General features: G+C 42.2%; 2 protein-coding genes across 15 annotated transcripts; one reads left to right on the forward strand and one right to left on the reverse strand.

The window, feature by feature from the left end:
- The first annotated feature begins 304 nt into the window (after nucleotides 1-304).
- Nucleotides 305-13,762, forward strand: rfx1a (regulatory factor X, 1a (influences HLA class II expression)). 11 transcript variants are annotated; one of them, XM_030407298.1, is made up of 20 exons: nucleotides 305-472; nucleotides 1,646-1,720; nucleotides 2,282-2,662; nucleotides 3,232-3,341; nucleotides 3,423-3,521; nucleotides 3,748-4,026; nucleotides 4,239-4,336; nucleotides 4,430-4,853; nucleotides 5,575-5,756; nucleotides 6,452-6,571; nucleotides 6,835-6,968; nucleotides 7,167-7,285; nucleotides 7,513-7,619; nucleotides 7,724-7,875; nucleotides 9,174-9,271; nucleotides 9,841-9,990; nucleotides 10,372-10,580; nucleotides 11,018-11,171; nucleotides 11,282-11,327; nucleotides 11,431-13,762. In XM_030407298.1, exons 3-20 carry the CDS (start codon nucleotides 2,302-2,304, stop codon nucleotides 11,589-11,591), a joined length of 3,003 nt encoding a protein of 1,000 aa, XP_030263158.1. In that variant the 5' UTR covers nucleotides 305-472; nucleotides 1,646-1,720; nucleotides 2,282-2,301; the 3' UTR covers nucleotides 11,592-13,762. The 11 variants fall into 11 exon arrangements, with proteins under 11 accessions (XP_030263158.1, XP_030263157.1, XP_030263163.1 ...); XM_030407299.1 differs by lacking the exon at nucleotides 305-472 and adding an exon at nucleotides 812-1,033; XM_030407297.1 differs by lacking the exon at nucleotides 1,646-1,720.
- A 684-nt stretch (nucleotides 13,763-14,446) lies between these two features.
- Nucleotides 14,447-22,968, reverse strand: LOC115575332 (far upstream element-binding protein 2-like). Of its 4 annotated transcripts, none has more exons than XM_030407310.1 (18): nucleotides 22,713-22,966; nucleotides 21,716-21,815; nucleotides 21,456-21,515; nucleotides 21,183-21,219; nucleotides 20,980-21,032; nucleotides 20,776-20,847; nucleotides 20,584-20,641; nucleotides 20,029-20,200; nucleotides 19,724-19,822; nucleotides 19,541-19,639; nucleotides 19,349-19,451; nucleotides 18,836-18,957; nucleotides 18,244-18,537; nucleotides 17,873-17,988; nucleotides 17,692-17,780; nucleotides 17,102-17,308; nucleotides 16,408-16,598; nucleotides 14,447-16,302 (listed from the first exon to the last, which is right to left on the reverse strand). In XM_030407310.1, the coding sequence occupies exons 1-18, from the start codon at nucleotides 22,839-22,841 to the stop codon at nucleotides 16,294-16,296; spliced, it is 2,010 nt and encodes a 669-aa protein (XP_030263170.1). In that variant the 5' UTR covers nucleotides 22,842-22,966; the 3' UTR covers nucleotides 14,447-16,293. The 4 variants fall into 4 exon arrangements, with proteins under 4 accessions (XP_030263170.1, XP_030263169.1, XP_030263171.1 ...); XM_030407309.1 differs by having other exon boundaries at nucleotides 20,029-20,215; XM_030407311.1 differs by lacking the exons at nucleotides 14,447-16,302; nucleotides 16,408-16,598 and having other exon boundaries at nucleotides 17,170-17,395; nucleotides 20,029-20,215; nucleotides 22,713-22,968.
- Between the last annotated feature and the right edge of the window lie 416 nt (nucleotides 22,969-23,384).

The raw sequence follows: 23,384 nt of genomic DNA on the forward strand, positions 1-23,384 counted from the left end.
CAACCTCACCCTGGAACAGAGTTAAAAGCTCTGTTAATAGGATGGTGAGAAACAAAACATTTTCCACAAGGAGCACAAATGGATAGTAGACAGCGCTGCTATGACACTTTTGACAAGCACTAAGATTAACCTATGACTTTCATTGGCACAGCATCCGCCTAGTAGTAAAAAGTTGATGTCAGTGATAGACAGGGATGTTCCACAAATGGGCGTGGGGGGCTTTGTAGTGAATGTTTTCTATGCATGTGCCTTTAAGATAATTTGGCAGAATTCAGCCAATCAGAGCAAGGAAGGGGGAGGGAAGGGAGCTGGTGGGTAGCAACAGTTGCCCTGGTGAGGACGAAGCGCCATAGCCGCGGTAGCCCTGGCGACAAGAGCCCAGCAACAAGAATCAACAACAACAACAACTGAATCCGCCATAAAATTAAAAGAAGATATTTTACCAGTGGGAAATACACACGTGGAACCAGAGGTGAACCTCTTTACATATAGGAAATATTTTGTGTCCAATTATGCTGTATTGTGCTGTTGCTCTTTTCCCTTGTTGTTTCAGTAGCCATAACAGGCAACTGCCTTCCAGTGTTAGCTGAGATTAGCCTGCAAGCTAGCCGTTGTACTGATAATCAGTCGGGTCCGTTTCTTGAACGGGGTACTTTGTGACCGCTGCTCATCCCTGTGTCAGTGAATTGTGCCTGCCGTGACGACGCAGCCACAGGCGCATACTCAAGCAGGCCGTTGTTATGGCGATGTCAAATGCAAAAAGGTACAAAATGGCGGTTGTTGTAGAGACCAGTTAGCTTGCTGCCCGTGTTACCTTGCTAGACAGCTAGCATTGGTGCTGTCACGACAGGCGCGTGCTTGTTACCGCTTACAGCTAACGGAACCAGCAACGGTCACTCGTGTGTTCTAAACTCTATTTTGGTGCATTTTGTGGCAGTTGAGCACATTCTGTTTTTATGTAGGAGCCGGCTCAACGGAAAACCAACTCCCTTAGTACATTACGTGATCCTTCCAAAAGGGAGTCCAAATTAAGGTAGTCAAATTAAAAGTGTGAATATATAGACGGGTTTTGGGATGGTGTTGAGGCAGGGGTGGAGTTGAAATTGTCCCCACGATAACGTAAAGTTGAAGAAGCTGGGGCAGGTGGCGGACATTTAACATGTAATGGGCGTGGCGAAGGAGGGCGTTTTGCAGGTGCTTGGCAAGTCCAGAGTTCAATGTAACGTTTGTTTGTTAACTGACTTGCTATTCAGCGAGGTTATAGATATGTAATACGGTTAGTTTTTGCCAATTGACTTTTTTTTGACTCATTTACGCAAGGGTTAGAGTTATATCTTCACGTGTGATTGAAATCACAGATCACAAACCCTTCCATCTGCCCTATCATTTCCATTCAGTTTAACAAAAGATGAATCGAAGATACAATGTTCATGAGATAAGATCTAGGATATTAAGTATGCAAATGTTTTAAATGGCAAAAAGGATAAGGAGCACATTTGATCTCGTGGTAATTTTGCGTGTGACATAAAGTATAACAACAGCCCACATTGCAATAGTAATGCAGTGTGATAAGGGATTCTCCCTACTTGTGTAGCAGGCATAACTGTAAATGTGAGTAGCAGTAGGCTGTATGATCACATTACAGGTAATGAGACACCGAAAGGCTTGTTCCCGTCAGTGCTCCTCCCCCACATCTCCACATGAGCTGCACCACCAACAGGTCAGCCACAGTACTTTCAGAAAAAGCCCTCATACTTAATCAGAATCTGAATCAGATATCCTTTAATGTCCCGCAAATGGGGACATTTGTTTGTCCCAGTAGCCAAATGAAAGAATATTACAAAAGACAAAACCAATAGCAAAAATAGACAATATACTTTTAAAGGTCAGAAATAGACTAGACGTATATACATTTAAACATGATGTAGTACAAAATTAACAGCAGTACATTTTTATCCACAAATACAAATAATACATTTGGGTTATTGTAAAAGTCATAATTGACTAGAATCTGTGATTCATCATGTTTCGATCTGCTACATACTACAAAATGGGGATTGTATCACTCTTACCTTTAAAACTCTGACTAACTCTCACTCCCCTGCCCTGTTTCTACATGGATGATTATACAGTGGTTTAAAAGAACAGTTGATATTAGGCTATTCTAACCAAGAAGAACATGGAAACAAATAGCTCTAGGCTTTATCCCTAGTTGACCAATACAGAGCATCCCTAATATTTATTAGTAATGCGTAACCAGTTACTTTTTTCTTTTTCCCAGGGTGATTCCCAGCTCTTGTAATGGCCACCTCAGGCTATGTAGGCGAGATCCAGCCGGCAGTCCAACCCCAGGGGGCTGGTGTTACTGTCACACAGGGGCAACCTGATGCCAGCTCCACACCTCCAACTGCCCCTCAGTTTCTGGCTGAGATCCAGACTACTGTGGTCACTCCCACTGTTGTCACACCCACAGGCCAAACTACTCCCACCGATCAAGCCACCTCCATCACAGCGCAGAAGCCTGTAGCTGGTACTCAGACTCAGTCTGCAGCACAGGCCCAGCCAGCCCAGACACAGTATGTGACTGCAGAGATCCAGGGCTCCCCCTCGCAGTCTGGAAATGCTCAAAGCACTCCTCAGTATATTGTTGTTACAGTCACAGGTAAGGATTGAACATGGCATTACATGATATGCCACTGGAACAAATGTAGAGCAGGCCAGTTTAAGGCTCTACAGTTATACATGCACAGAAGCAGCGCTTTACCTAATCAATCCATATTTTAGTGGTTCTCCTTATGAAATTGTAGTCGCTCAAATAAAATATTATTGTAAAGTATAATGGATTGTTATATTGAGTATTGAGATATACTTTCACTTTTTACACACACATAATTGCTCAAAGACAGAGTGAACCTTGAAACTATTTCAATTAAAAAGAAAAATGTTTATATACAAACCTATTTATTTAAAAAAATACAGGTCCTTCTTTATCGCAATCTGCTGGGATGCTTTCAAGTTTTATGGATCATTATTGTGTAAAATAAAGTTACTTAAGTAGCCTTATTACACTATTCTTTGTTTTGAGTTTATTGATTAGTAACTGTAACTTTAATGACCTAATATGATATTTGTCCTGAATGGTGGAATGGACTAGTGGCACTCTTAAAAAATATTCTAACTTCATTAATGTAAAATTAATGATTGTATTTGAATTCTCTCTTTGCCCTTCAGAGGGCTCCCTTCATTCAAGTGACAGTGTGTCGGACTCCAGCCCCCCTCCAGCTGTGGTGCAGACAGGAGTTCCCACACAGGTTGTTCAGCAGGTACAGACAGCTCAACAGGTAAAATGTGCCCACACACACAGACACACAGTGAAATTAATGTGTCATTGACCCTTTAAAAAAGAAGTGTCTTTATCTCAGCAGAGGTCAGTTGTGCAGGCCACCTCTCAAATAGCCAAGACTGAGCCCGGCACCCAGCTCAGTGTCACCAGTCTACAGCCTGTTCATATCAGCCCGGAGGTAAGTCAGACCACCACACCACATCATTGGTGGTCAAATATGATATCTGACAAGTCATTTGCACCCTCACTGACACAACATAGATTTTTACAATAGAAACACATCATATCTTCCATCATAAAAGAATCACATGTGACATCCACAACTTTACAACTTCCTCACACTTTGACATAGTGTTAGTCAACTAATCACATCTTTGGTTGAACCTCCCTCTGCTGGCTTCCAGCTCCGTCCTAGCACTGAGGTGACAGCGTTAGTCAGAGATAACAGTCTAGAAGAATGCCAGCTACTTCATGAGATAGGACAGTCAGAGTGCCCGGTATCAGGAGACAACATTCAAGAATGGTACGATATTCCCCTCTTCCTCCCCTTGGACCTCCTTCAGTATTACCAATCACTGAACTTGCTCTCTGTGCATGTGGAGAAAGAGATACAAGTTCACCCTCCAGTCACAAGCTCATGCCATGATCAGCCACCACTGCAGGCTACAACTGCCACTTTCCAAGTAGGTCAGGGACACAAGGGAGACTATTGCTATAGAGTTAAGGTAACAGATAATCTGTATGTAGCTAAGAAATCTATATGTCATAATTGCAAAAAAAAAATCTGTACATGAAAGTTGTCCAAATTTGATACAGTCTAACCAGGTGAGCAAGGATTGATTGGATTTTTTTGTGAATGTAGGTATGTGTGTGTGTGTGTGTGCCCACTTCATAGGTCCAGCAGCAGCTCACCCCAGTGCCAGTGCAACATGTGTACACCAATCAAGTGCAGTATGTGGAAGGAACAGACAGCAACTACACCACCAGTACCATGTGAGAATAAAGCTGTGTAATTACACATGTTCAGAACTTTTCCCTTTAAGAGTTTATTTTGTGTGAAACACTTTTTTCATGTCTTTCATGCAGTCGTTCCAGCACCTTCCCTTACACTGATACACCCCTGTACACCCAGACCACAGCAACCCAGTACTATGAAGGTCAGCCAACCTCAAGCTCACAGGCCTCCACCCCTGGCACACCTCTAACTGTCTCAGTGACTGCTGGCACCGCTGGGTCTGTGTCCATGTTTGTGGCCCAGCCCACCAGTGCAGCAGGGGGAGGGGCCACAGTGGTGACCACAGGTGGCACCACCAATGGGGCAGGGGAAGGGGCAGGCACCAACGGTGGCACAGCAAGCAGCTATGTGATCCAGGGGGGTTACATGCTGGGCAGCAGCAGCGGAGGGGCAGCTGGCAACACTCAGAACTACACTCACACTGCCCGCGCCTCTCCAGCCACTGTGAGTATTACAGAGGGCGAGGAGAGTAGCGTGCCGTCGGCAGACAAGAAGGTATGCAGAGGCGCCAAGCGCAATAATTTCTTCTCATTTTTTTTCACCCACACAATCCCTTTGGTGGCACACACAGATGATATCATAGTTTTGTCCAGTGGAAAGCACAATTAAAAATGTGGATATTCATATTAGTACTATGAAACGTTAATATTTTTAGTATTAGTAGTACATAATAAAAGTACGCCAACAATTATTGAAACATATGATATTTTTAACTGTGATTTCCTCCTCAAAAAAACAAACAAAACCATGACTGCATCATTTTCATATCATTACAGTGCATGTGATGAGGGGCATTTTTAATTTCCCTGAAATGCCCCAACACTATATCATCCTAAATTCATCGTAATGAATCGCATATAATAGTGATAAACAACCTAAGTTTGGCAAACATCCCATGTCCTAGGTCATTTATTCATTGCATACCAAAGTTGTATGCCACGGCACGCAAACAAACATACTTGTGTTTTCATATCCAAATGATCAACAAACTGTAAATGTGAATGGATTTTGTTTGTGTTTGTATAATTGATGAATAAGAAAAATGTGTGCGCATGTACTGTACTGTGTAATGAGTTGAAAAATATCAGTAATATAGTTTGCAAATAAGCAAGCATATTTTTGTGTGCACATATTTTGAGGTGTGTTATCCTGTTTGTATCTACTGGCTTTGCTAACTGCTCCAGCTATTTTCTTTTTATTATTGCCTGCGTGTCAGGTACAGTGGTTGCTGGACAACTATGAGACAGCTGAAGGAGTGAGTCTGCCACGTTCGACCCTCTACTGCCACTATCTGTTGCACTGCCAGGAGCAGAAACTAGAGCCTGTTAATGCTGCCTCTTTTGGGAAACTTATTCGATCTGTGTTCATGGGACTACGCACACGACGCCTGGGCACGCGGTAAGACGGGTCATTATGAAAGGCCAAACACACAAAACCCATTTACAACCCCTTCATACACAGCTTGCCTGTATGACATGACAGGCCTACATACATTGATACCCTACTTAATGTGCTTTTTCTTAAATGTGTTTTTCTGCCAAAAGTGTCTCTGCTTACAGAAACAAATTAGACAGAAAATGTTTGAAATCAATCATCCTCTTTATATGCACTGTATGATCCACATGCATATAGATTTTAATCAGGGAACACCCATGCAAAGCTTTCTACAGGAAATCTATGATATGTAAAGCTCTTGAAAGCATTTCGAAATGTTCGCTTAGTGTAGGAAGACGTGTGGGCATAGATGAAGACAGACAGCATGTGTGTGGGTGAGTGAGTTTGACAAAGGAGGGGAGGGTGAGCAAATGAGATTGACTTGTAGAAATGTTTTCTAATATGGGTTTAGTTAAACAATACAGTATGTTATTATTGTATTTTATGAAATTAAAGAGGCAAATTTTAAAATCAGCCTGTATCAGGACTATCGTATGATTCTAGCCTTAGGGGAGTTATCATAGGTTTACATAGATAATGTAAACCCTCCCGTCTCACAACCTCTCCTTTTCTCCTCCAATAGATTTACTAAATGTGTCTCACATTTGCCAACACAGGACCAATTTGATGTAAAAACATATTTTATCTGTCCCTTGCAGGGGTAATTCTAAATACCACTATTACGGGCTCAGGATCAAGGCAGGCTCTTCTCTTCTCCGTCTGATGGAGGACCAGCAGCATCTGGCAATGAGGCAGCAGCCCTTCTCACAGAAACAGAGGTAGACACATAGTTGTCCCTACTCACACTCACACATTTATTGTCAATCATTACACCACTTGCTGTGACATTTTTCTTAAATATCTATTTTCAGTATCCCTGTCTCTCACACTGTGTTTTATTTCAAACCATGGCATGGTTCCAGATTTCTCCAATATTATAAACAGTGCTTCAATTTAATTTCCCTTAATTATTCATCATCTTTGCATAGCTTTGAAAGCTTCATCTATGTTGTCTCATGAACTTTACCCCTATTATTATCAGGTTGAAGCCAGTGCATAAAGTAGAGGGGATGACCAATGGTACAGCAGCCGGAGCAGGCCAGCAGCAGCAACAGCAGCAGGGTTCGGGGCAGGTGGACATCAGCACCCAGGTGCAGCAGTACCAGCAGTTCCTAGGTGATTTCAGTGGACAGTTATCAATTAAAAGTATAAAAGTGTTGAGTAAGGATTTGTGGAAAAGAAGATGGTATGACGTAATATTGTGAAAAAATGGCATGTATACTAAAATATTATATTGAAGTAAATACAGGTTACCCTCTGCATATATTGTGATTTCTCCTCGAATATCTAGTGTGCTTATTTCCCCTGTTTCAGATGCATCCAGAGCTCTCCCAGAGTTCCCAGACATCGACCTCCAGGGGAAGTCTTTGCCAGAGGGCATTGAGCTTGAGCACATAAAGAGCTTTCAGCTGCTGTACAGAGAACACTGTGAGGTAACCAGCTGAGGTTGCCTTTTCTGTCTATTTGTCAGTGTCAGTGGAAGACTTCTTTGAATGAAAAGTACCCATTTTAAGTTAACTAGTTGAGGTAAATTAATGTTGTTTGACAACTGAGGGAGAAGATAAAAGTACTCTGTGAAGTGCACTTCTGATAAATGGTTAGGCTCAGTCATTTGTTATCAGGCATTCATGTTTAACATATTCTCTCTCTGTTTTGTCAGGCCATACTAGATGTGATGGTCAACCTGCAGTTTACCCTGGTGGAAACTCTGTGGAAGACCTTCTGGAGGTTCAGCCAGAGTCAGGCTGGAGATGCCACGTTGGCTGTGTGAGTGCCTAAGATTTACACGCAAACAAGAAATGTCTCCTGTTGTAGCAGCAGTAACGTTCTATAAAAAATTCTGGTAAATTAAACTGTTTGTGTGTTGGTAGTCACGACGAGTCAGAGAAGCGTCTCCCCAAGTGCTGTCTGGTGTTGCTGTGCAAGTATGACCCAGTGCTGCGCTGGAGCCGCGACTGTGACAACAGCCTGTACCAGGGCCTGGTGGAGATCCTCATCCCTGACGTCCTCAGGCCCATCCCCAGTAAGGCTCTCTTTAATCTCTGACATAGCGAATATTTGTTCATACCTGCAGCAAATGCTTATAAACATATAGAGCTATTCTTTAACCTTAGTTTGGAGTTAATCTATGAGTAAACAAAGGTCATCCTGCCATCTCATTTAAAACAGAGACTGTCTTGTGATGGAATCACACCAGCAGAGATGTCTGTCGACATATTCTAACCTATGACTGCTCGATAGTGATGACTACATTACATGAGACCTCGCCCACCTTTGAAATCAGCACTCATCTGATTTCAGTTACGCACCTGTAAAAGTTCCTGACTGCATCGTGGTCAGTTGTGATGTTATCACAATAACAAAATTAGTCCACAGACAGACTTTCCTAATTCCTATCTCTCTAGCTGTCAACCTTGTTCAGAGGAGACCCATATCGAACTTGGCAGTACACAGGACACACACATTTTCATGACTGCACCATATATGGTTGTGACACTATTGTGCTGACAGTAATCTATCCACAGACAGACATATAAATGGCTGGCAAAATTTTCAAAATTGCTTCTTTTTTTTTAAAATATTTTTTTTGGCCTTTTCATGGCTTCACTGATAGAACAGCTGAAGACATGACAGGAAACAGGGAGAGAGAGGGGGAGTGACACGCAGCAAAGGGACCCAGGCCGGGAGTCGAATCCAGGTCCGACGCAGAGCCTCGGCACATGGGACGCGCGCGCTACCGACTGAGCTAAATGGCGCCCCTCAAAATTGCTTCTGTGTCAGTTCCAGCTACAAAAAGTATCTCCAAGACCACATTTTGCCACAATGACACAGAAAGTTAAAATATAACGAGTCAGACAATTCTACATTTCTAAAAGGGTTTTCTCTCTTCGGTTGAAACATTTGGACTGATGGACTGGTCTGTTGTAGTAGAGCACACAGTTTTTCCTCATGGTGTGCCAGCTACACTGCTGTAGAAACTTGGTGGACTTATTTCTTTCAGTTTCAATTTTAGTCAGATGTTGAATTTAATTTCTTTGCCTTGGCAAAGCAAGGACTGTCCTTTCTTCCTGTTGCACATTGCCACATAATACATTTTCCACATTCTAGGTCTTTGTCTTCCAAGTAAATTTGAACCACATTGGGAATTTGGTTAGGAATATACATGGCCAGAGGATCTATTTCTCCAGAAGAAACTTAGCTGTATTTCCCAGGTGTATGATAATCTTTCATCTGGACACATCTTCAGAAGATAGCAAATGACAGCTTGCTCTGAAGCGAAGGCATTAAAGTCTCTTAACCCTTTTTTCCTGCTGTCCCCAGGTGCCTTAACTCAAGCCATCCGTAACTTTGCCAAGAGCCTGGAGAGCTGGCTGACCAATGCCATGATGAACATCCCTGAGGAAATGGTCCGCATCAAGGTACACTCCCCTTGTACTGGCTTGCAGTTGATGGAAAGATGTTTTCTCCAAACCATGACGCAAGCTGTCTTAGGTCTGCAGAATCAGCCAGTACAAAATCATATTTTGACTGGTTGCAAGTGTATCTGTAATATTTTCAAATCGGTGCAAATCCATCTTGTGTGTGGGAGTTTTCCTTGTTGTGGTTGTGTGAACACGAGCAAGAGCTGATTTAAAATAAAATGCTATCCTATTATACACCAGCTTTTGTGAAAATAAATGCAGCAAGACTTCTAGGTCAATCATGCAAATCATTAGGAGTAGAAAATGGCCTATTCTAAACCTTTTTTTCGCATGGAAACAGTCCTGTTTAAGTTTTAACAGTGTACATGGATCACTTCACAAGGATTATTTATCTTGACAATATTATGTTATTTAGTTAGGAGATCATAGCAATAAATATAGACGATATATATGAGCATGCATTACTCACCCTAAGACACTGCTGAATGAAGGTGATTTGTTGGGAGATTTGTATGTATGCACGCCTTAATGTCAGATTTTTCAATGTCCTTCATTCTTTGTCTCAGGTAACGTCAGCCAATGCCTTTGCCCAGACACTGCGTCGCTACACCAGTCTGAACCACCTGGCCCAGGCAGCCCGCGCTGTCCTCCAGAACACAGCGCAGATCAACCAGATGCTGTCCGACCTCAACCGTGTTGACTTTGCTAACGTACAGGTTGGTTTGGTCTCTGAACAATGTGGCTGGCAACATTTGTGTCTCCTGACATGTTTATGCATCAATTTCTGCTCTTGCTGGTGGTTTGATGTGCGATTTCTTCAGCCACTGCAATCATTCTGTCTTTATACAACTTTCCTACCCAGGAAGTACAATTTTATGCTTTTTCTCATAAAACCAGAGCAGATGGTGTGACACAAAACCTTGAACCTGATAGTGATTTAGTGTCATGCTTGAGGACAATCTGGCATAGAATGTACTGCACAGTGTCTTCAGGCCGAAGCACAGTCTGTGTCAACATTATGTTGCTCTTTTTCCCCCTGCTGGTACAACTAATCCCTTGTATTGACACATTGCTCTCATTCTGTCCACCCCCTGCAGGAGCAGGCCTCATGGGTGTGCCGGTGTGAAGACCGTGTTGTCCAGCGGCTGGAGCAGGACTTCAAGCTGACCCTCCAGCAGCAGAACTCCCTGGAGCAGTGGGCTGCATGGCTGGATGGTGTCGTCTCCCAAGTCCTAAAGCCCTACCAGCACAGCCCTGCTTTCCCTAAGGCTGCCAAGCTCTTCCTGCTCAAGTGGTCCTTTTACAGGTGTGATGAGAGCTTGGAATTTGGAAATGTTCATCTCCTAGTTGTCTTTGTTGATGCCTTGAGACGGCAAAAGTATGAATGAAGTTCAATTTGATGAACTGGTAAAAAATGAAAGAACACATTTTAAGTTTTTAATGATGTCAGATCAGTCTGTAATAAGTTCACTTTCAGTTTTTATAGAACAGGCAAGCAAATTAGATTTCTATTTAACAAAATAATGCATTCAATGGAAAAAACAAAAAAGATATTAGTAGATTGAATTGTGAGAAGTGACGCCTCTCTCTTGCTCTCCCATTCTTGAGAAATCAACATCAAGTTGACTCATGCTTAAAAATGTTGTCAGAGACATACTTCCCGTTTGTGGTTAGAGCCGATGTGAAGTAGTTACAGAATATATGTGTAGCTGTGGCTCAGTTCCCAACGCCTCTGCTCTCCAGTTCCATGGTGATCCGGGACCTGACTCTGAGGAGTGCAGCCAGTTTTGGTTCCTTTCACCTCATCCGCCTGCTGTATGATGAGTACATGTACTACCTGATAGAGCACAGAGTGGCCCAGGCTAAAGGAGAGACCCCAATTGCTGTCATGGGAGAGGTACCCACACACACACACACACACACACACACACACACACACACACACGAATCAACAAAATAATGTATCAATACTTATAGGACTAACATATTCCCTCTTCTTGCCATTAGTTTGCCAGTCTAGGTCGGGGTCTAAGCCAGTTGGATCCTGACAAAGGTGATTAAAATGTGTTTCCACTGTATCTCAGACAAATGCTTTTGTGACAAAAACTGTGTCAGTCATTGTTTGCAACTAACTCATTTACCATTTTCTATCCCAGAAGAGGAAGAGGAAGAGGAGGAGGAGAGCGATGATGAAGGACAGGAGCTGTCCCTTCCCTCAGATGGTCCTGTGCTGGGAGAGGAGTCTCTGGAGCCACCTGCCAAGCTGGCTAGAACAGATCAGAGAGTCCTCTTCACCACCGGATCAGCTGAAAACTAGTCACATAGTAACACTACTAGACAGAGTTGTTGATATTGATTACACACACACAAACACACAGACAAAGATGTACAATTAATACTAATTTATACACTCCACACATGTATATATTTCTTGTAAATGTGTGTGCACATCTTGCTGCATACTGTCCCGATTGTTTACGCACACACAATCAAAACACATGCTCGATCAGCACTGCTGCTGCCTGGTTGGCACAACCACCTGTTGGCACCATTGATTACATAATCACTGGCAATGCAACAGGATGTGGCTTCATAAAACCCGACCCTCTCAATGCAAAGACAACACAGAGCATTTTAACCCTCAGTTGTGTTGATCTGTAAAAACGAACTAATGCCAGGCATGTTTTATTTGTCTCTCTCATTGCATTGCAATGCTGTAGCCTCGCTGTCTCCCTGCTGAGAAACCTGTGCTCACCCTAGATCCTCCTAAATCTGTCACTGCCGTGTCAAAGTGGTCTTCAAAATACTGTGATGTGTGTGTGTGTGTAAAGATATCTACAGGAGGAGGGTGCAAAGTGGCCCTTCAAAAGTAAACGGTTGCTGAATTTAGTTTTCACTGATTCATTACATGCTGTGGGGAAGCTGTGTTGTTCAGAGGGAAAGAGACACTTGTGAAAGACAGCAGGCGGTTGGGGTTTCTGGTTGGGTTTGTCTTGTTTTTGTGTGCGTATTTTCTGTATGAGCGCTGCTGTCACTTCTGGAGGCTGACTGCTTTTCCATGATGGTGTCTATACAGTATACGTGTGTTTCTGGTTGTGTGATTGTGAGTCACGCCAAGTGTGGACTGTTTCTTTTGTAGATATTTTAAGGCATTCAGGTTTTGATTTGGGAGTTGTGTGTAGATTCCCTGTTTGATTTTATCCGCCTGTAAAGAAAAAAACATTCTTGTGTTCTTGGAGTGCCTGTCGCAGCTGCTACACACACTTGTAAAGATAAAGCTACGGCCGTGGAATTGGGGCTCCCATTAGTTGCTGCAAAAAAATCCTCTCTCTTTTCTTGAACATCTGGTTCCATGAGAGAGGTGCTGTATCTGTACGTGTCATAATTTATGTTGAAAGTGCTCCAGTCATGTCCATCCAATACATTCCTCTGTGGCCTCACTTTCCTTTAACATATCATTTTCTTGCCTTATTTCAATATATTTTTCCATGTGTGTGCCAAACCTGTTTGCTTTTACCCAAATCCTGTTGTTTTTAAACTCTCTTTCCATGTTTTAAGGAGGACTGTGCCTGAGTAAGAACAGTGATATACTTATATTCTACTGTATATTTATCCACTATTTTGAATTTTGTTGTCACTAAGTGAACCTCTTGTGCAGTGTATGGTGCTGTGTTGTCACACATTGTAAGCAACCTTTGTGTGCATTATTGATTTGTGATTGTTCGTTCAGTTATCAATCTTATATCATATCTTATGACTTTTCCACAAACAGGCTAAGGCCCTGCCTCTTTGCACATATTGACTGTTGTCGAGAAAACTCCGACAGAGTTATCTGAAATGTCTTTCATTTTCTTTGAAGTCTGAGGTGTGTTTTTGATAGTGGGGGTGCAGGTGTCAGATTTCTTGCAGTTGCTCATACCATTCGCCGCATTTGAGAGAATGTGGTTAGAGATCTGATAACTCTTCCTGCACAGTCCTCCACCGACACTCATCCCCCTTCACTGTGCTTTCATCTCACTGCATTTCCACCCTCCTGCCAATGGCTTTGTTTTGCTTCAAACATCCATATTCTTAAACACTGTTCATCACAATTGGTTGTTGTAAACATGTCATTTTTGAATTTTTAAATACAATGTCTTTGAATAGCTGCAGTGCACGCGTTTTAAACAGGCATTTGCAGCTTCAAACCAGCACATCATCCTTTATATGGAGTCTAACGCTACCACAGCTGAGTACATATCACTCCGGTCTTTTACTGATCTACAGCATATAGAATGGCCATTGTTTACCCAGTAAGAAAAAATGTTTAGTCATTTTTATAGTGCATTGTTTCTTATGTACAAAACAAGTTTAGAAAAAAAGATGTTCAGTGGCAGTGTTTTATGAATTTGGTCTGCTGTAAGTATGACTGTGCCTTTGGAGGTGGTAGAATGCAATTCAGATGTTTTTAATTTTAAAGATATAAATTAAAGAATTTTTAAAATTGCACCTGTGTTCCCTTCAAATACTTTCCTCAAAGTTCAGCAAAAGCATCCGTTTTAAAGAGGAAGTGCAGTCAGTCACCCGTAAGTAGAGCTGTATTTATAATAAGACAGAAAGGGCTTCTTGTTGTACCCACACACACTGTATTCACAGGCTTGTCAGTTACCACTTAGTAGTAGTGTGAAGCACAGTCTGACACTGGAACAGAAACCACAGGTATATTCTGTCTGTATGATGTGTCTGAGGTCTGGAATCACATGTTGAAGCAGCAAACAGGGAAAACAACATGTCGGTATAAGATGTTGGGCCATCATTAGCACCATCATCCTCTCAAATCTTTGATTTATCCTAGATGGTGTATATTGATTTATTCATTTCAAAAGAGATTATCTTTCTTTAAAAATAATTTAATAATATCTGTGTTTTATCTATCTTTTATCAGTTTCAGGTAGACTGATAGTGACATCTAGTGGGGATTTATCACAACTGTGCTTCTGTTCATGTAACTAAAGAACAAAAGAGATGCACGATATGGATTTTTTTTTCAGCCTAAATTCCTAATCTGGAGTTTATGCACACCTGAGGATAAGAAAAGGTAAGTAATGATGGGTGAGATAATATTCCACAGCTGTAATAAGATTTGTTGTGTGAAAGTTCTCTCCTCTTGGAAGACAAAATGTTCAACACGCATTTTAAAGTAATTGTGGTTTGCCCCTTTTTAATTCAGAGTATTGCTGCTGGTGGTCATCTATCAACAATATCAACACTGCTGCCAAAGGCAGACTCACAGCTGCCATTCAGAATATAAGAATCATACCTGATACATTTCTGTAAGTCAAAACCAAGTGCTTTATATTGCTGAATATATGTACATATATCTTAAAGTGGGACACATTGGAAGACTGAATTTAATTCTGTCACATAAAAAAAAATGCTGTAGGAAGGCAAAAGATCAAGATTTTCTTGTTGGCATCCATAAAAACAAAGGTATGTTAAGTAAAAAGCAAGCATGCAACCTTGAGATAAAACAAATCACAGCTTGGGTCAAACAGGTTGAATGTGGCCTTGCATGACATGTTCTGGTAGAAGAACCTGCAGCTGTATAAACTACAGAGGGTTTCAGAACCTGCAGGTGAGTGACAAAGACATACAGTATGCAGTTGCCTCAAGTTAAATGCCCACTAGCAGAATGTGTACTCAAATGTGATACAGTAGCAGTATCACATTTGTGTGTTTCAAGCAATTTGAGATAACTAGAATTGTCCACACCAAGCCAGTCACGTCTTTAAAAACAGGCATCGTCTTATTTAGATTTTGGTCTTAAGTCCACAGTTAGCTGGCGCATTCCTGGCCTAACAACAAACGCTCTCAAGTGCAAAACTGAATGGACATTTCAAGAGGCAAAAAGGGTGCTGGAACTGAAATAAAGTGAAATTAAGCAGAAAAGATATAAATTATGGCATCATGAACCAAAAATCTGGTCCATGTAGTGACCCTCACACTGATGGGTATTTATGGCAGGGCTGTTTTAATGGAAGCCATGTGTATCCAGGGCCAAAACAAAGATTCTTAACCTTCTATAAGGTAGACCGTTACGTAGCCTATAAAGCCATTTAAGAAAAAGGTGTCCTCAAGGACACCTGTCCTGTCATAGCCTCCTGATTTAAAGAGTTTTAATTTTAACCTTTAAACCTTTAAATGTAAAAATCCGGGTGCAAAACTAGATGTCCACCTCCATCTTTAAAACAACTCATGGCTTTGCATCTTGAAAAAAAGTACTTAAGTGTTTTATCAGCTACCTGTAGCAGTTTTCAACAGTCATTGGTCATCCCGCATGCACAAATCAACACTGTAGAACTAGTTTTGTACAGTGGAAAACTGTCTCACTTGTACGAAACACTTTAAGTGAACACATTCATTATAAAAAAAAAAAAAAACAATCCCACTGAACATAAGTTGAAACACCATGCAACCTCATCAGAGAAGAAATGTGACAATTTATTTAAAAAAAAGAAAAAAATCAAAAGAAAAAATGATCTTAAAAGGGATAACTCTGATGTATGATCTGTACCAGACACAGGGTATGATTATAGTCCTATTAATTCTGTTCAGTTCCATAAATATAACACAGGGGTATGATGCTAAGTGCTTTAAATGGGACTTCTAAGTCTTAAGACATTAATAAATAGAACATGTAATAAAATGTACTGGCAACTCAACCTCTCTGCAATGAAATAACCGTTTCAAGGCTTCCATGTTCATGACAGCATTTATAAATGTATGAGGAGGCATTGAGAAGCTGTGTGTCTGTCATGAAGGGGTTATCAGTCTTCTCCCTCCCCTCAGCAGCTAGTACTAGAATGTTTGTTCAGTCACATTTTTTTAAAGTATCCAGGGGGTTTTTGGTGGTGAGGGAGGGTTTTGTTTCCCCTCACAAGGAAAAAAAATCTTAAAAGACTAGATTCTGGCCTTAAGTTCAGGCTTGTCTTCATCCCTTCTTCCTGATTCTCTCTCTGGCATCCTTCTGCCATGAGTACTCACTGCGTCTAGAATAAAAACGATTGACAGAAAGCACATCCATTGTGTGAAAACCACTTGCAGAATAACTTCTTACTATAAATCATGACGTGTATTACTCTCTCTGTACCAACCTGTCCTGGCTGGGGAGTGGCTGACTGGCCAGGGGCCTGTCCTGTCTGTCCATAGTATGCAGCCTGTTGCCTGTAGTACTCCGCCCAGGCTGCGCTGTAGTCCGGCTGGCCCCCTGTTGTGGATGCTGCTCCTCCTGCTGCTGTTCCTGGGGCTGCAGGTGCTGTCCCGGGGACGGAGCCACCCGTCTGGGCTGGAGGTGACAAACAAAAGAGTTATGACCCAGTTAACCACTACATTTACATTAACTGCAAGACAAACACAGACACAGTCACAACTAATGAGCCAAGAATTGAGGAGATGCTGACAACTCTGCCTTCCAGTGAAACACATAAATAACTGTCTTGTAACAAAACATTTTATTTGTTCACTTGTCTTTCATCAAGTTCAAATATGGGCTGCAACTTACTTTCCCTATCAACTGACATATTTCTCCTTTGATTAATCAGTATGCTCATTCAATGAAAATAGTGAGATTTAACAGTCCAAATATAAGTAGAATATAACTCAGATCTAACAACATAAACTAATTTAATTTATTTCACATGTGTTCATCTGCTTTGAGTTTTTATCTCATGTTTCACTGCTGCACAACCAACTGCCCTTTGGGGACAAAAAAAGCCATTGAATGACAAGTAAGAAATTTGAAAGTTAACAGCGGGTAAAGTTACAGATGGTGTTCTTTGGAAGTCTCACCCATCTTCTTATAGTACTCCTCCCAGGCCTTGGTGTAGTCTGGCTGGCCCCCTGGCGTCTGTGCTGGTTGGGTCTGGTCCCCTGAAGTTTGGGCACCTCCAGCTGGGTTAGCGGGGTACTGGGCTGGCACAGCCCCTGACGGCTGCTGGTAGTACTGAGCGTAGTAGGCCGCCCAGGCCGCATTGGGGTCATTGGCTGCTGCCTTGCCTAGAAAAGATGCAGGGTGGAGGGGGTGAGGTCCTCATAGGGTGAGGGTGAGCCCCTGCTACTGGCCTGGAGACCGGGCTTGGAGACCAGGGGGGAAACAGAGACAGGGTTAGCCAGAGCTGCATAAGGTAGAGACACATGCATCTCATCACAACATTTCCATCAGACTCCTGTTGACCTTCACAGATTTAGAAAAAAAAAAAATGTGTCATTACTCATCTGATCTGACTGGGAGGGTATACAGTAAAACCTATAGCCTGGGATGAAGGTACTGTAGTAATGTGTTTAAAAAGAGACCCAACATGCTAAAATGAGCACAAACAAGAGTGATGAACAGTGATCATTGAAAACCAGGAGAGGCAGAGAAATCAAGGGTGACTCACTGGGGTCATGGGCTGCCTGGGGCTGCCACTGTTGGTAGGTGTTGCTCCAGCCTTGAGGAGTGTACTGATGGGGACCTGGAGGAGCACCGCTGAGAAGGAAATAAATGGTTTATTATCAAAAGTCAATCGGGGTCATCATCCTGACAAAATGAGAAAAACTATCCTTGTTGCAGTTACTCACTGTGGTGGTCCAGGCGCCCCCGGTGGTCCAGGGTTGTATGGGTTAGGGTTGTAGGGACCCATGGGACCAGCAGGACCTGGTCCACCTGGCCCCGGGCCTACAGGACACAGAGGACCCTGGGGAACACATGAAATAATCATACATCAAATGAATGAAAATAGTATAAAAGCTGCCAATACATTTTCTGTTGATCATCTAATTGACTGCTGCAGTTCTAAATTTAAACTGGTTATTTGATTGAAGTACAGTCAAAAATGTACATGTCAATTTAGGAAATCAACTGTAGAATATGAACTTTGTGTTCTGGTGAGAGTTCCAGCTTCTGTTTTTAGGCTTCTAGCATGTAACTTAAAAACAAGAATGGTAACTACCTCAATTTTCTCTTCAATGAGCTGCTTAGCGTGATCGATCTGCTGCGGTGAGCCACGAATGATAAACAGCTTGAAGTTGGGGTCTCCGTTGGGGGGCGGCTGTCGAGAGATTTCCACAAAGGCCCCTGTTTGCTGGTTGATGGACTTGACATTCTCCCCTCCCCGACCAATCACAAGCCCACACTTGTGGGCAGGAATAGAGAAGGTCATTTCCCCTCCAGGGGGCCCCCACCCGCCTTGTCCTCCACCTCTGCCCCTATTGCCTGCAGGCATGCCCGGAGGGCCTGGGGGACCCTGTAGATGAAGGACAGAAAAAGCCTCAGTGCTACAGCATAATACTGTTCTGTAATTGTGTACATGTTTATAATGAATGAAAAGCTGTCAGCGCTTGGGCTTGAGAATATTTTGATTTTATGAATTTAGATCTGCTGATGCAAATATTAAGAAGCTTACATGCTAAAAAATCTGCTTTGAGCTTGCTGCCATATATTTACTGTTATCCACAATTGATGATCTTATGAGTTTACAAGTGAATAAAAGCATGTTTTAGACTGTGAAAGTGTGTGTGTGTGTGAGTAAGAGTGATCCATACCCCCTGTCCCTCCTCCCTGACCCTGATGCTCTGCAGCAGATCGTTAATGATCTGGGCAGCGTGCTCGCAGCGGTCAGGAGGACCGCTGATGTGGGCAACCTTATCTGGACCAGTCCCGTCATCTGTAAGAAAGATTTTAGTCTGCATTAAGCAATACATTTTCACATTAACTTTTACTGTTGCTGAACCCATTTAGAATCAACATCCACTTATGTAAGTCAAGGCCTTACAAAAGTGAGGTATAAGTTACCTGCTTCTAGTGGTAAAAAATGATTTAGTGTATGTGCTGATAAAATTGCTTGCTGTTCTCGCGCCACTGTTGTCCTTTCAACACTAGATTTTTGCAGGTACACGCCTTACTGTGACACAGTCAAAATAAAGTAGTAAAGTAAGATGATACCTACACACTCATGCGAAAAGGAAATCACATACATTGCCAACTTCAACGTGTTAATGCAGACATCATCAAATGTGGAAAACATATAAATGCAACCAGTCATCACAGGGTCCTACCTTGTTTAAACTGTATCCTAACTCCAGCATCATTCTGGATCTTCTTGATCATCTCTCCATTGCGCCCTATGACCACGCCGACTGAGTGTCGAGGTACCGGGATCTGACAGAATAACAGACGTTTTTATGAACTTGGTTATGCCCAAATACATTTGCTTATACTTCCAATCATGATGCCACACACAAACTTACATCCATGCCTCCACCCATGCGGGAGCCGAAGTCAGTTCTTTCACTAAAGCCACCATGGTCTCTCTCCCTCAGAATCTCCTGCACCATTTCCTGGGCTTGCTGAGTAGAAAAAACATGGTGATTACAGTACATAGCAACTGAGCAGCAGCAAGTTATCTCAATGAGATGATTTTATGCATGTACCTGCACTTTGTAGGGATCTCCAATAATTCGTAGGGGTTTGTCAACATTGGGTCCCTGAGAGGCATCCTGGATCAGGATCATCTTCACCCCTGCACGCTCCTGGAATGTCACACAATTAACATTATAGTTCTGTATGTTCTCATGGTTGGCACTACTAAAGTAAAAACAAATTAACTGGCTCTACTTTTGAAATGTTTTTGTATATTAAAATATACTGCATCATAAAATTGCTGAAAACAATGCTCACCTATCTCTAAGTTCACATCAATCAAGAGTTTTTAAAATGCAGTAACCATGCAATGTACCTGTAGCTGTTTGATAGTCTCTCCTCCCTTGCCAATGACAAGGCCAGCCTTGCCAGCCGGGATCATCATCTCATGCACAGTGCCATTCTGCCCGTTGGTGGACTCATGATAAGAGGAAGGGGGTGTTCCTCTCCCTCGTGACACTATCTCGTCCAACAGCATTTTGGCTTTCCTGGCCGGGGAAGAGCTGACCAGTTAGTCCACATCTTCATGCTGATATAATGGCAAGTTACATTTACCTTATATTATATCATTTAGTATTTATTAAATAAAAACGTAGGTGAGAATATACAGAATTACCCAATTAAAGATGGCATAAAATAACAAGAGATTTCTAACAAAGTGAAAAAGTCATTTAAAAATGTTTAAAAATGATTATACACTGCAAACAATGTTTTGAAAAACTCTTGATGGAATTTCGCCCAGCCCTCATTTCTAACAGATTTTATGACTGGATACAAGTACACACAACAATCTACTTTATCTGAAGTGAATATTTCTGATGCTTCCACATGAGACAACAATCAGCCCATTTGCATGAGGTCTGAAACTTACTGTATGGAGTCATGGGAACCTGTGAGAGAGACGCTCCTCTCTGGAAGGCCTCCACTGTCTGCGCGCGCACGCACACACACACACACACACACACACACACACAGTTTACATAAGTAACCCGGCCAACACCAAAAGCAAAATAAAACTGTCAATTATAATAAAGGGCTAACGCCACAGAAGTGGAGACAGTACCTGGAGCTATCTGAACCTTGCAACCTGACTCCTGTTGAATCTTATTGATCTGTTCACCTCCACGGCCAATAACTGGGGACAAAGAAGCGGCAAACTGTGTGTTGTTGGTTGGTCATACTTGCAATAGTGGCATTCATTTGTATCTTATACCATAGAAACAGAGGGACATTATCATGGGCCAAAACAGATTAGGGCTTCACTCACTGAGTCCCACCATGCTGTCTGGTACACTGTACTCCTCTGTGGTGGAGGTGGGCCTGGGAACATCAGCAAGCAAGGATGACAAAGAGGCAACAAATCAGGAAATAGTAGACTTTCTGACGGCATTTTTGCTACACTACTATACATAGACAAAAGGCACATAACTACACACCGTATACATTCAACTGAAAGCTATGAGATCTCACCTTTGTTGTGCAAGAGCAGCTAGTTGTGCACCAATAGCTGCGATGGTACATAAACAGTAAGAAAGAGAGAGTGAGAAAACAGAGCAAGGGAGAGGTTTTGGATTACTGATGGACTGTGACACAGACAGAGGAGAGGAAGTGTGGACATACAAGGGTAAAGGGGCAAACTGCTGAAACATGAACACTGTACACCAAATTAAATACCGTCAACTGTGAGTTATAAGATCACAAAGCCAAAAGTAATCAAAACATAAAATAGAGTTATGGACTCACACAGTGCTTTGGCTGAATCCAGGTCACTCTGTGCAGCCAGCTTCTTGCTCTCCGGTTCATCTGTTATATGAGGAAATTACATATCTTCTGTGAGAGTTGTCACTGAATTCCTTCTGCAGCAGAAGCATCATCAATTGTCCAAATCAGAAATGGCTATTTTTTTTAAACGTATTCATTTTGGCAGACGCTTCTGTCCAAAGTGTCGCACAAATGAGATACAATCTGTGCCACAGTAAATCAGGGAGCCGCAGTCACCATACCTGCGTCCTCCAGCTGTCGTTTCTGTGCAGTGAATGGAAAGCCTTCTGATGCAGTGTTGTTCAGAGGAGTTCCAGCATCGCCCCCGATCTTAGCTGCAATCTGAAGCATAAGGGTAAAATACACCATGACAGCTGAGTTACAAAAGTCTCAGCTGTACAAGTGATCCACCTGCCCTAAAATGTGCCCCAATAATAACTCATGTCTAAACCACACAGTGAATTGCATATCTCAAAGCAAACTGTACACGCTTTAGCAATATCTACTTGACAGTGTGTATAAAGTTAACATTATGGTCTTGTCTTTTGCTTTATTCACAGTTTTTTTCTTTTTTACATTTAACTGAATCTATTCTATATTTTGTTTAGTATACTTCAATAGCTTTATTTTGCCTTTGTCTGGTGACTGATGTTATAATGCATTTCCCTTCGGGAATAATAAAGTAATACATCTATCTGTATGGCCTGGGAGATCCAGTATTAAAATGTGGATCTAGAAAAACTAAATACGGCTGCTATAACAGAGGATTGTCACTATTATAATGCACTAATGCATTATAACATCAAGCTTTTTGTGGTTCAATTTGATGCCCTTAACAATTACATTCTTTCCACCATACCCGCATTATAACACCCTAATACCAACCACCCCCAGTCAGTTTGAACATCTTCTGTCAGTTCTGCCCTATCTTGATGTCGTGTCCTCAGTGATTTAGACTGATATGTCTCGAATCTTGCAAAAGTCTATTTTCAGTTCACACTGTAGGTTTGTTGGCTACATGCCTATGTAAGCTAACATTAGCAATCTATCTACAACCAGCAGTGACATTACGTAACAAGCGTAAATGTATTATGAGCAACCGTTAACTCGAAAATATATGTTAAGTCAAAATAAATATCCCAGTGATATGTGTTAAGCAGTGTGAACGATATTATCTCTCAGGCTAACTTTTTAGCTAGCCCTCCCTCCAAACATGCTCCAGTATGTCACATCCCTCACCTGCCGGGCCCGCTGCACCGCGTCCGCAAACGCATCTTTTTTTATGCCTCCCGCTCCGTTCCCAAGAGCTGCCTGTCCACCGAGAGTGGCCCCAGGACCTGGTGGCGGCACTGCGTTGTACTCCGACATGTTCACCAGAGGACAGGCGAGGAAAAGGGAGCAGAAAACCGAGTCGGTGCTGCGCAGGAGTGGGAAGGAAAGTCAAGAAACTGACGGGGCAAGGAAAGCGCCGGAGACACTACGGCGGCCGGGACGGTTAGTTCGCGTTCTTAGTTCTCCATGGAAGCATATTTTGAAAGAAAGGGAAAATAGCTTAACGCCACTATGGATTTGATTACAGCGATTAGTTATTTACAAAGTCTAGTTTCAGACAGGCGATATGTAGAGGCGCCAGACTGATTCAAAACTCTTTATTTAGCGGTAATAGTGCATGAAAAGATACTTGGGGAAATTGATAATTATTGAATTTGCAGTGGGAGTTTACTGTTTCAGTGCACTGATATGTCATTTATAGACAAGCCATTTTTTTGTCGGCTGTATACTGCCTTTATTAAATATCTTCACAAATTATTAATAACCACATTGGGGAATCATGTGTGTGGGGGATCAAAAATCGCTTGGGCTGTCACACTTATAGGCTACTGTTCTTATACTACCAAATTCCACATTTCA

The sequence above is a fragment of the Sparus aurata genome, chromosome 23, assembly GCF_900880675.1.
Source record: "Sparus aurata chromosome 23, fSpaAur1.1, whole genome shotgun sequence".
Classification (NCBI taxonomy): domain Eukaryota; kingdom Metazoa; phylum Chordata; class Actinopteri; order Spariformes; family Sparidae; genus Sparus; species Sparus aurata.